Source organism: Bombina bombina, chromosome 1, assembly GCF_027579735.1.
Source record: "Bombina bombina isolate aBomBom1 chromosome 1, aBomBom1.pri, whole genome shotgun sequence".
Classification (NCBI taxonomy): Eukaryota; Metazoa; Chordata; class Amphibia; order Anura; family Bombinatoridae; genus Bombina; species Bombina bombina.
Genome location: NC_069499.1, coordinates 937,860,673 through 937,874,530, shown reverse-complemented (window position 1 = coordinate 937,874,530; position 13,858 = coordinate 937,860,673). Strand labels below are relative to the sequence as shown.

Below are 13,858 nucleotides of genomic sequence, written 5' to 3'. Positions count from 1 at the left end.
AAATATATACCTCAATGACATAATAATATCTGCATATGCAAAACAGCAGGTTCTTCTCTAAACTCAGGAAACAAGGAATAATAGTGCTCAGACTCTTGGCTTACCAGAAACAAAATAACTTTTAACCCTATTTCTGTACCTACGACAACAGGGATTCATAATTGAAGTGAGTGTATGAACTTTTTCACTATTTTTGTTAATGGCAACAAGGAGATCATCCAGATCAGGCAAGACATTAACGCCCGCAAAGCATAACTCACTAAGTGCTTTCTTCAAACCTGCAAACAAATCTACACCAATTAAACTGGACACAACTATTAATAAGTCACACAAAATGGATCCCACATCAGAAACTAATATTTTGTCGCAGCCGTCAGACCAACTTTCTCAGATTCAAACAACGATCGCCTCTCTCCCGTCCAAAAGTGATATAATGGACTTAAACTATTTATCAAAAATGAAATTTCTACACTGAGAAAGGATATGTCTGAAATGAGTTCTAAGCTAGACTACTTAGAAGAGGGCCAGGAGCACTTGGAAACCCAAGTTAGCGATAATATACAGCATATGAATTGTCAAGATGCAATTATACAATCTCTACAAATAAAAGTCGAAATTTAGATAACCGAAGTCGTCGCAGTAACCTTCGAATTCGAGGAATATCAGAAGAAATTACCCAAGACAAGTTAATCTCTCATTTGCTACTATTTTTTAAGCAACTGGTCCCTTCTTTGGAGCTATCTGAAACAGCACTCGAAAGAGCTCACAGAGCCCTTAGGCCGAGACCCACTGGACCCAGCCCGCCTAGAGATGTAATTATGAAATTTACCCATTTTACAGTAAAAGAAACCATATGGAAACAGGCACGGAGTCAACAATCAATCCAATTCCAAGGCCAAAGTCTTCAAGTCTATCAGGACATATGTCCAGCTACCATTGAAAAACGACGATCTCTACGCTTTATTACTTCTATCTTACAGGAACATAAGATAAGATACCGATGGGGCTTTCCTTTTAGTCTCCAGATACAAAAGGATGGCAAATCCATAATATATAGGGACTTAGAAGATTTAGACCTGCTATCTAAGAGCCTTAATATCACTTTTCCAACGCCGCCTCTACAAGAATCTTCAAAAGAAGACACCAATCAAGACAACTTTCCTAAACCCCAAAGATCTACATGGTCTAGGATATCGAGACGACACAAAAAAGGACTCCTTGACTAAGTGAATTTTTCCTTTTCTTTAGTTCACACGGGACATATAACAATCCTCATGCTGAAACCACAGGGCAGTCAGGTCGTATAATTGTGTTTATAACTGCCTTTATATTGCTTATTGACTGTATTGGAACTGTTCGCTAGTTAAAATAAGGAAGATCCTCACTATTTCTGCTATCTTTAGCATTAGGAGGGGGGAAAAATATCAGAACAAGTTTAATGCATGTTAAAATGATAAATAGGGTTAATGCTCTAGGATTTTTCTAATGTCAATAGCCTTAATAGACTGCTTGGGAAAAACAATGTTTGAAATAGCGGTCAGGTACTAACGTTGGTGATATTTCCTTTTAATGTTTCTTTTTTCTTTATAAATATATGTCTCTCATACCAAACAACTGTGGTTAACTTCTACATATCTTAGTTAATGTTGGCTATAGGAACAAGCATATGTTCAGAGTTATATTACATATATTATTCTCGATATTTAGGTATACAACTGTGATAGAGTTTCAAATATTTAGATTTTAATCCTAAACTCTAAAATCGAACTTAGAGGTAAATGTTCATCTATTCTAATTATGCTTAAATGGATATGGTACAAAGGTTACGTTATATACTATATGATTTTATTGCCATGAAGGGGGAAACGCACCCTCAAAATTTAACTCTTTATAGGTAATGTTACTGTTCGGTTATATTTTGTTGCACTATGTTCTCTCTTCCCTAGACACTATCATTGTGTCAACATTTCTCTATTCTATATTTCTTTGCCCCTCTCCTGCCTGTACTGACACTGACTTCTTAAGGTCATTAAATAGATACTTTAATAGCGTCAATATACATCCTAATGTCTGACCACTCAAATAGAAAAACTACCCTGAATTCATTGCACATCCAAACAATAAATGCAAAGGGTTTAAATATCCCCTCAAAAAGAACTAACGTCTTACATGACTTCAATAGATGTAAATCGGACTTGATCTTTCTTCAGGAAACACACTTCTGAAAAGGAAGAGAACCACTTACATTTACAATTAAATTCGGTAGTTGCTATTATGCATCTCATCCCAAATCTAAAAAATATGGAGTTGGCATACTGATTCGGAAAAATATTCCTTTTAGTGTAATAAAAACCATTAGAGACAAAACTGGTAGATACATTATATTGGTAGGCTTACTATATGGTCGACCGGTCACGCTGGCTTCTATCTATACCCCCAACACCAAACAAGCTCAGTTTATCAAAACGGTGACTAACCTTATTCTAGAACACCAGAAGGGTATATTAATACTATGTGGCGATCTTAATATGCCTCTTGATCCGTTACTGGATTGCTCCTCCAAAAGTACATCAATCCCTATCTCTCAAATAACTCGCATGCAGAAATGTTTAGAAGCATTAACAGTAAAAGACCTATAGAGAACTCATTATCCATTTAAGGAAGATTACACATTTTTTTCCCATCCACACAAGCAATATTCCAGAATTGATTATATTTTTACTGACATAACAGGCTTATCACTTTTTACTTCTACTAGCATTACTCCCATACTATGGTCGGACCATGCGTCTGTTCTTGGAACATTCACATGGCCATCCAAGCCTATACATGATTATGTTTGGAGATTGGATGAAGTTCTATTAGCTGACCCCGCCATTTCTAATCAAATATCAGAACGAATTCTAAACTACTTTATCAGTAATAATACCCCGGATGTATCCCCAATTAATATTTGGGAAGCCCATAAATGTGTAATAAGGGGGGAACTAATGGCTATTAAAGCATCACTCAACAAACAAAAACGAATCTTTTTAACAAACCAATTAGCTATATTAGAAAAATTAGAAACTCAACATAAGCTAGACCCTGATAACCAGATATTGAGTGCTTCACTCCACACTGAGCAACATAAACTAGCATCTTACTTAAATAAAGAACACAAACTCTTAAGCTACAACAATTGAACTATGAAGGGCGCAATAAAGCTGGTCGGTCACTGGCGAGGCTTCTTAAAATAAAACAAAAGAAAAACTTTATTTTACACATTAAAGATGATAACAATAAAACCCACTCCTCCACTGCAGCCATCTCCCGTACTTTTAGAACTTACTTCCAAAACCTCTACAATCTCAGTCCTGCCTCCGAACTTACCACATCCTTACGGGACGGACAATTAAACAAAATCAATGCATACCTTTCTGGGCTCAATCTACCACACCTTTCTACTAACCAACAATCACAACTGGAAGACCCTATCTCAGCTGAGGAAATCAAATTAGTTATTAAGGATCTTCCCTCTGGGAAATCTCCGGGTCCGGATGGCTTTAGTAATCAATACTACAAGACTTTCCAAGAGGAATTAATTCCTCAACTCGTTACCCTATTTGAACACATTGACAACTCTAAGCAATTCTCTCCCAGTTCACTCGAAGCCCATATCACCTTTCTCCCTAAACCAAAAAAATCCCTCACCCACCCATCGCACTACCGCCCAATATCACTAATAAATACAGATGTGAAGATTTATGCAAAAGTAATAGCAAACAGATTAAATGTAATTCTCCCTGATCTGATACATCAGGACCAAGTGGGATTTGTCCCCAAAAGGGAGGCTAAGGACAACACGGTCAGGGCCCTCCACTTAATCCAATACATGCAGGACGGAGAGATCCCTGGGATACTCCTATCCATAGACGCGGAGAAGGCCTTTGACCGTGTTGGTTGGGACTTTCTTAGAGCTACCCTGATTAAGATGGGCCTTGGACCTAAAATCATAGATAGGATTTTTGCTTTATATTCCCACCCAAACGCTAAGTTGTTAATCAATGGCACACTATCTAAATCGTTTATAATAACTAACGGCACCTGTCAAGGATGCCCCCTATCTCCCCTACTGTTTGCATGTTTTATAGAAACCCTGGCAACCAAAATTAGGCAAAACCCTTTAATTAGCGGTGTTCAGGTCGGTTCCAAAAAATATGTTATGTCCCTTTTCGCGGATGACATTTTGTTTTCTATCACGGACCTGGAGATTTCACTACCCAACTTAATGCAAGAATTCAATATCTTTCAAAAACTATCCAACTTTATGATAAAGTCTTCTAAATCTGAAGTCCTAAATATCAACTTAGACACCCCCACTAGAGAAAGAGTTAAAACACTAATTCCATTTATATGGCGATCCCAATCCTTAAACTATCTTGGAATAGAGTTAACCACTTCTATGGAACTGACCTTCAAACTGAACTACCTACCTATTCAAAATACTATTATAAGAGACTTGTCTTCGTGGCTTTCAAAGAAATTGTCTTGGATGGGTAGGATAAATGTCTTAAAAATGAATGTCTTTCCTAGACTTTTGTATATTCTACAAACTCTACCAATACCACTCCCTAAAAACTACATTCCTAATATCCAGAAGGCTTTCGGTGACTCTGTATGGCGTAGATGTCCCACTAGGATAAATGGTAAAATTATGCAGACTCCTAAAAATCAGGGAGGACTAGGCGTACCTAATTTAATAAAATACCATCAGGCCATCTTTTTACAAAGAATTACTGATTGGTGCATTCATTACGAACACAAAAGGTGAGTCCAATTAGAACATACCATGTCCAAAACAGAGCACCTGGGTAGGTTGTGTTGGAACCTGGACCATCCAAAATTAATATTAGACTCCGTCTCGCCAATAATAATGGAAACATTTAGAATATGGGATACTGTTCTAAAAACACATACTTTCATCTCATCTAAACCATCTCCACTTACCTCAATCCTGGATAATGGTGAACTGAATTTAGAGACACAAATCCAAGTGCTGCTGGAGATGCGGCCATGGCCACGGAAATTTAGCTCACATGTGGTGGTGGTGCACCGTAGTTCAAAATTACTGGAGACAAATCATTGGAGAAATAGAAAAAATACTTGGGATTCAGTTTCCATTGGATCCCACAATATGGTTATTAAGTAAACCTCCCAAAACCAAATCTAAACCCGAACTTAAACTTTTCTACATAATGACTAATAGCTCAAAATATCTATTAGCTAAAAATTGGAAGAATAATGAGATCCCAAATATTCAACTTTGGATTAATAGAGTTGCCGAATTCCTCGAATTAGAGGAATATTATTATATAAAATTTGCTAAAATGGAGATTTATGGAGAAATGACATCCCTTTGGGAACATTATCTCAAGACACGATCTAAGACCCCTCTCCAATCAAATTGAATACAAATAAATTCCTTTGCAATAATGAACCTTTAAATTACTAAGACCGCAAAGTCCATAAATAAAATAGATCAGCAGGCATCTCTTTCCCCTCTTCTTCTCCCCTTTCTTAATCTTCAACTTCTTTTTTTCCTTAACCTAACCTTATACTCGTATTAAACTTTTGTTTCAGTTACTTGAATGTATACTGTTATATGCAAAAAAAAAAACAACTAGCTATGTAAACTTTAATTGGGAAGCTGCGACTTCCATTATGTAAAACCAGTTGAAACTAATAAACTTTAGTTGGGAAAAAAAAAAACAAACAAAAAAAAAAAAACAGCCATGTGGTAACAACCCCAGAAAAAAACCAAAATGGCTTTCAAAGTGTCTTGCAAAACGATTTTTCCTTAGCCAAACAATCGATTGCCCTGAATAAGTGTCAACCAGTATATTAGCCCTATTATGTAAGCATTCAATTCCTTACTAAGTCTGTGAACATAGCTTACCCTCCCCTCATGGGGATATTGTCAGTCCTTCTAGCATTATCTCAGTCTTGTCTAGAAATAAATGACTGAACATACCTTATTGCAGATCACCCTGCAAACTGTTCCCCCCAACTGAAGTTTTCTGGTACTCCTCAGTCCTGTGTGGGAACAGCAGCGGATTTTAGTTACAACGTGCTAAAATTATTTTCCTCTTAGCAGAAATCTTCATCACTTTTCTGCTAGAGAGTAAATAGTACAAACCGGTACCATTTAAAATAAACTTTTGATTGAAGATAATAAAACTACAATTCTAACACCACATTCACTTTACCCTCCCGAGAGAGACCCTAGTGCTTAGAGCCGGCAAAGAGAATGACTGGGGGGTGGAGCTAGAGGGGGAGCTATATGGACAGCTCTGCTGTGTGCTCTCTTTGCCACTTCCTGTAGGGAATGAGAATATCCCACAAGTAAAGGATGAATCCGTGGACTGGATACACCTTGCAAGAGAAATAATAAACTTTTGCTTGAGAAGTAAAAAACTAACATTTTAGTCACCACATAGCTCTTTGCCCTTCCTAGCAGTTAAGCAGGCAGAGAGAATGACTGGGGGTTGGAGCTAAGGGGGGAGCTATAAAGACAGCTCTGCTGTGGGTGCTCTCTCTGCCACTTCCTGTAGGGAAGGAGAATATCCCACAAGTAAGGATGAATCCGTGCACTCGATACATCTTACAAGAGAAACAAAGGTTTTTCACACAATTAGGGAATTGATCCTTTTGATATAGTTATTTAAATTGTCCTCTACAAAGTGCATACTTTAATCAAGGAAATACACTGAGGTGTTCAGTACAAATCTATAAGGCTCTTTAATCATCACAATCAGAATGCATTTTAAAGAACAGTGAGATGTCTCAAGTTTATGGCTTAATGTATTTATTTTTTCCTTGGATAGTGTTACACTATGAACTCTCGCTGGATAACAGAATGTGTTTAATTACCTCGCTTTATAACTGCTCCAAAGTCTGTTCGGACTTCCTTTAAACGAGGGTGAATAATAGGAGAAGCTGGCATCATTGGAAGGTGGCCCAGACCCGCTTCATTTCCAGTTTCAAAGTTGCTAGGAATTATAACCTGCAAAACAAAGTAAACAGCATCACAGAATTAAAAAAAAATACCTATGCCCAAGTTGAGATGGATATAAAAATATTTATACATACAATTTGTATGAAACAAGTACTCAAGTAACCTCTTTTTGCAACTATGATCATGATATGTTTTCTCTAATCAAACTAGAAGAAAAATATATGCAAAATAAGTGCAAAAATTAAGAAACCAGTATAAACAAATACAGACATAATAAATTAAAACATAACTTGAAGCCAGTATATCTAATCATTTTTTTTTTTTTTTTCTAGAATGCTAGAAGACGGAGGGGACAAGAGGGGAAAAAGTACACGCCAAGACAAAAAGTCTGTCATCATGAGCAAGAACAGAGATCAGCAGTGATCGCCCTTTGTGGTGATGACTTCTGCCCGGCGGCATTGCATAACCCAGGTGTTTTGGTGCATGAGAAAAGCAGACTGTTGTCTTTACTATCATTTAAAGGTCAAACGCTGTTTCTATGTGACAAAGAAAACCAAAAAGTACTGCTGCTTATTTATGATTTTATAAATTTATTTTTAAACAAGTACACATATATACATACACAACTACACAATTTTAGCAGCATTTGTAAATAATTGTATGTAAAGTATATATATATATATATATATATATATATATATATATATATATATATATATATATAAAAAAATAAATATATAAAACGCACAGAGAAAACCCAGCACTCACTTACAAGCTCTCAGCTAAGATTTAAAAGCAAAAATGGAAAGGTTAGTTACCGCATCTGGCCAAATGGGAGAAGCCCAGGTACCTCGTCAAGGTCCTTTCTAATACCTGGGACCCTAAAACAGCCACACAATGCAAGCTTTCAAATCCAAACAAACTGGGAACAAGGGAAAGGTGCACAGGCATATGTAATCACCCTAGACATATACAAAACACGGAAGGGAAATGCACTCTCATACTGGACCGGGTACACATCCCATTACCCTGCAACATGCTCAGCCCTGGGTGCCACTGGCACTCACAGGAAGCTGTGCTGTCCCCAGAGCCACAAGCAGTTAACCCCAGACAGGTCTGGGTGCAAGAACCATAGGGAAAATTACAAAACAAATTAATACAACACACAGAGAAAACCCAGCACTCACTTACAAGCTCTCAGCTAAGATTTAAAAGCAAAAATGGAAAGGTTAATTACCGCATCTGGCCAAATGGGACAAGCCCAGGTACCTAGTCAAGGTCCTTTCCAATACCTGGGACCCTAAAACAGCCACACAATGCAAGCTTTCAAATCCAAACAAACTGGGAACAAGGGAAGGGTGCACAGGCATATGTAATCACCCTAGACATATACAAAAAACGGAAGGGAACTGCCTGTGGCTCTGGGGACAGCACAGCTCCCTGTGAGTGCCAGTGGCACCCAGGGCTGAGCATGTTGCAGGGTCATGGGATGTGTACCCGGTCCGGTATGAGAGTGCAGTTCCGTTCTGTGTTTTGTGTGTGTATATATATATATATATATATATATATATATACACATATATATATACATATATATATACATATATATATATATACACATATATATACATATATATATATATACACATACATATATATATATATATATACATACATATATACACACACACATACACTGTATGTATTATACACACACATATACATATATATATACATATATATATATATATATATATATATATATATGTATATGTATATATATATGTATATGTATATGTGTGTGTATAATACATACAGTGTATGTATGTGTGTGTGTGTATATATGTATGTATATATATATATATATACATATACAAAACACGGAAGGGAACTGCACTCTCATACCGGACCGGGTACACATGTTGCAGGGTCATGGGATGTGTACCCGGTCCGGTATGAGAGTGCAGTTCCCTTCCGTGTTTTGTATATGTCTAGGGTGGTTACATATTCCTGTGCACCCTTCCCTTGTTTTCAGTTTGTTTGGATTTGAAAGCTTGCATTGTGTGGCTGTTTTAGGGTCTTAGGTATTGGAAAGGACCTTGACGTGGTGCCTGAGCTTGTCCCATTTGGCCAGATGCGGTGACTAACCTTTCCATTTTTGCTTTTAAATCTTAGCTGAGAGCTTGTAAGTGAGTGCTGGGTTTTCTCTGTGTGTTGTATTAATTTGTTTTGTAATTTTCCCTATGGTTCTTGCACCCAGACCTGTCTGGGGTTAACTGCTTGTGGCTCTGGGGACAGCACAGCTTCCTGTGAGTGCCAGTGGCACCCAGGGCTGAGCATGTTGCAGGGTCATCGGATGTGTACCCGGTCCGGTATGAGAGTGCAGTTCCCTTCCATGTTTTGTATATGTCTAGGGTGGTTACATATTCCTGTGCACCCTTCCCTTGTTTTCAGTTTGTTTGGATTTGAAAGCTTGCATTGTGTGGCTGTTTTAGGGTCTCAGGTATTGGAAAGGACCTTGACGTGGTGCCTGAGCTTGTCCCATTTGGCCAGATGCGGTGACTAACCTTTCCATTTTTGCTTTTAAATCTTAGCTGAGAGCTTGTAAGTGAGTGCTGGGTTTTCTCTGTGTGTTGTGTATATATATATATATGTGTGTATATATATATATATATATATATATCTTGCAAGGTGTAACCAGTCCACGGATTCATCCTTTACTTGTGGGATATTCTCATTCCCTACAGGAAGTAGCAAAGATAGCACACAGCAAAGCTGTCCATATAGCTCCCCCTCTAGCTCCACCCCCCAGTCATTCTCTTTGCTGGCTCTAAGCACTAGGTTCTCTCTTGGGAGTGTAAAGTGAATGTGGTGTTCGAATTAGTGATCAAAAAGAGTTCTCTCTCCCCCCTCATAAGAGTTCCATTCCTAGGAACCCTGATAGACTCGGTAGAAAGGAAAATATTTCTGACGGAGGTCAGAAAGCTGAAACTCTTAACTACTTGCCGAGCTCTTTATTCCATTCCTCGGCCATCTGTGGCTCAGTGCATGGAGACAAATCGAACTAATGGTTGCGGCAATGGACATAGTCCCTTTTGCTCGGATACACCTCAGACCACTGCAACTATGCATGCTCAAACAGTGGAATGGGGATTATGCAGATTTGTCTCCTCAAATTTAGTTGGACCAGGAGACCAGAGATTCTCTTCTCTGGTGGTTGTCTCAGGATCACCTGTCTCAAGGAATATGTTTCCGCAGGCCAGAGTGGATCATCGTAACGACCGACGCCAGTCTGTTAGGCTGGGGTGCGGTCGGGGACTCCGTGAAAGCTCAGGGCTTATGGTCTCGGGAAGAAACTCTTCTCCCAATAAACATTCTGGAACTGAGGGCGATATTCAATGCTCTTCAGGCATGGCCTCAACTAGCGGTGGCCAAATTCATCAGATTTCAGTAGGACAACATCACGACTGTAGCTTACGTCAATCATCAGAGGGGAACAAAGAGTTCCCTAGCAATGACGGAAGCAACCAAAATAATCAGGTGGGCGGAGGATCACTCCTGCCATCTCTCAGCAATTCACATCCCAGGAGTAGACAACTGGGAGGCGGATTTTCTAAGTCATCAGACTTTTCACCCGGGGGAGTGGGAACTCCACCCGGAGGTATTTGCCCAGCTGACTCAGCTATGGGGCACCCCAAAGTTGGATCTGATGGCGTCCCGTCAGAACACCAAACTTCCTCTCTACGGGTCCAGGTCCCGGGATCCCAAGGCGGTATTGATAGATGCTCTAGCAGCGCCTTGGTCCTTCAATCTGGCTTATGTTTTTCCACCGTTTCCTCTCCTCCCTCGTCTGGTTGCCAGAATCAAGCAGGAGAAGGCTTCGGTGATTCTGATAACGCCTGCGTGGCCACGCAGGACTTGGTATGCAGACCTAGTGGACATGTCATCTGTCCCACCGTGGACACTGCCAATGAGGCAGGATCTTCTAATACAGGGTCCGTTCAAGCATCCAAATTTAGTTTCTCTACGTCTAACTGCTTGGAGATTGAACGCTTAATTCTATCAAAGCGTGGGTTCTCTGAGTCAGTTATAGATACTCTGATTCAGGCTAGAAAGCCTGTCGCCAGGAAAATCTACCATAAGATATGGCGGAAATATCTTTGTTGGTGTGAATCCAAGGGTTACTCATGGAGTAAGATTAGAATTCCCAGGATATTGTCCTTTCTCCAAGAAGGACTGGAGAAAGGATTGTCAGCTAGTTCCTTAAAAGGACAAATATCTGCTTTGTCTATCCTGTTACACAAGCGTCTGGCAGAGGTACCAGACGTTCAAGCGTTTGCTCAGGCTTTAGTCAGAATCAAGCCTGTCTATAAACCTGTGGCTCCGCCATGGAGTTTGAATCTAGTTCTTTCAGTTCTTCAAGGGGTTCCGTTTGAACCTTTACATTCCATAGACATTAAGTTGTTATCTTGGAAAGTTTTGTTTTTGATAGCTATCTCTTCTGCTTGAAGAGTTTCAGAATTATCTGCCTTACAGTGTGATTCACCTTACCTGGTGTTCCACGCAGATAAGGTAGTTTTGCGTACCAAGCCTGGTTTTCTTCCTAAAGTTGTTTCTAACAAGATTAACCAGGAAATAGTTGTTCCTTCTCTGTGTCCTAATCCATCTTCGAAGAAGGAACGTCGATTACACAATCTTGATGTAGTTCGTGCTTTAAAGTTCTATTTACAAGCAACTAAGGATTTCAGACAAACATCTTCCTTGTTTGTTATCTATTCTGGTAAGAGGAGAGGTCAGAAAGCGATTGCTATCTCTCTTTCCTTTTGGCTGAAAAGCATCATCCGTTTGGCCTATGAGACTACTGGCCAGCAGCCTCCTGAAAGAATTACTGCTCATTCTACCAGAGGAGTGGCTTCCACATGGGCTTTCAAAAATGAGGCTTCTGTTGAACAGATTTGTAAGGCAGGGACTTGGTCTTCACTGCATACTTTTGTCAAATTTTACAAATTCGATACTTTTGCTTCTTCGGAGGCTATTTTTGGGAGAAAGGTTTTGCAAGCAGTGGTGCCTTCCGTTTAAGGTACCTGTCTTGTTCCCTCCCTTCATCCGTGTCAAAGCTTTGGTATTGGTATCCCACAAGTAAAGGATGAATCCGTGGACTGGATACACCTTGCAAGAGAAAACAGAATTTATGCTTACCTGATAAATTACTTTCTCTTGCGGTGTATCCAGTCCACGGCCCGCCTTAAGTCAGGTAAAAAAAATTTGTTTAAACTACAGTCACCACTGCACCCTATGGTTTCTCCTTTATCTTCCTAACCTTTGGTCGAATGACTGGGGGGTGGAGCTAGAGAGGGAGCTAAATGGACAGCTTTGATGTGTGCTCTCTTTGCTACTTCCTGTAGGGAATGAGAATATCCCACAAGTAAAGGATGAATCCGTGGACTGGATACACCGCAAGAGAAAGTAATTTATCAGGTAAGCATAAATTCTGTTTTATATATATATATATATATATATATATATATATATATATATATATATATATATATATATATATATATAAAACACAACAGACTAGACTTTTCTCACACCAAGCTCTCGTCCATCTCACTTCAAATATGTAGGCTCTCAGTGATTTTAGTTTAAATGTTATTTAAATGTAAGACACAATTTAAGTCATTAGTGTTTAATATTCTTTGTATAAAAATCCTCTCAGGTCTATTTGAAAGTAAAGCACTATAGCTACCACTGCCATTTAAAAAGGGACATTAAACACAGATGGTAACATAAAATGATAAGCACATACATGTAGTGAACTTTTTATAATTGTCCCTAATTGGCTACAGCAGAGAAAGTAATCAAAGATACATCATGGCAATGCCCATTGCTTTTATTGAACCAAATAATAAAACTTTAATAAATACATCTCCATGTTATTCTTAGACTAAACTTTTCTTTGAATGCATTTATTTAGTCTTCAATGTCCCTTTAAAGAGGTATGCTCTATTGTCATAGGGTGACGAATACTTGAAGGGACATAATACTCATATGCTAAATCACTTGAAAGTGAAGCAGTATAACACTAAAAAGCTGACAGGAAAAACAAAATTTATGCTTACCTGATAAATTTCTTTCTCTAGTGGTGTATCCAGTCCACGGATTCATCCATTACTTGTGGGATATTCTCCTTCCCCACCGGAAACTGCAAGAGGATCCCCCACAGCAGAGCTGTCTATATAGCTCCTCCCCTAACTGCCACCCCCAGTCATTCGACCGAAGACAAGCAAGAGAAAGGAGAAACTATAGGGTGCAGTGGTGACTGTAGTACTGGATACACCACAAGAGAAATAAATTTATTAGGTAAGCATAAATTTTGTTTTCTCTTGTAAGGTGTATCCAGTCCACGGATTCATCCATTACTTGTGGGATACCAATACCAAAGCTATAGGACACAGATGAAGGGAGGGACAAGGCAGGCGCTTAAACGGAGGGCACCACTGCCTGTAAGACCTTTCTCCCAAAAACAGCCTCCGAAGAAGCAAAAGTATCAAATTTGTAGAATTTAAAAAAGGTATGAAGCGAAGACCAAGTCGCCGCCTTACAAATCTGTTCAATAGAAGCCAAATTTTTAAAAGCCCACGTGGCAGCTATTGCTCTAGTGGAATGAGCTGCAATTCTCTCAGGAGGCTGCTGGCCAGCAGTCTCGTAAGCAAAGCGGATTATGCTTCTTAACCAAAAAGAAAGAGAAGTTGCCAAAGCCTTTTGGCCTCTCCTCTGTCCAGAGTAAACCACAAACAAAGCAGATGTTTGACGAAAATCGTTAGTGGCTTCTAAATAGAATTTTAAAGCACGGACCAC

General features: G+C 39.0%; 1 protein-coding gene across 1 annotated transcript in view; it reads right to left on the bottom strand.

Moving 5' to 3' along the window:
- LOC128661728 (retinoblastoma-like protein 1) overlaps positions 1–13,858 on the bottom strand; it is a 387,986-nt gene that overhangs the window by 289,976 nt on the left and 84,152 nt on the right. The window contains exon 4 of the mRNA XM_053715950.1: positions 6,913–7,045. Within this exon, the coding sequence (XP_053571925.1) occupies positions 6,913–7,045 (133 nt within the window). The remainder of the gene's footprint in view (positions 1–6,912; positions 7,046–13,858) is intronic.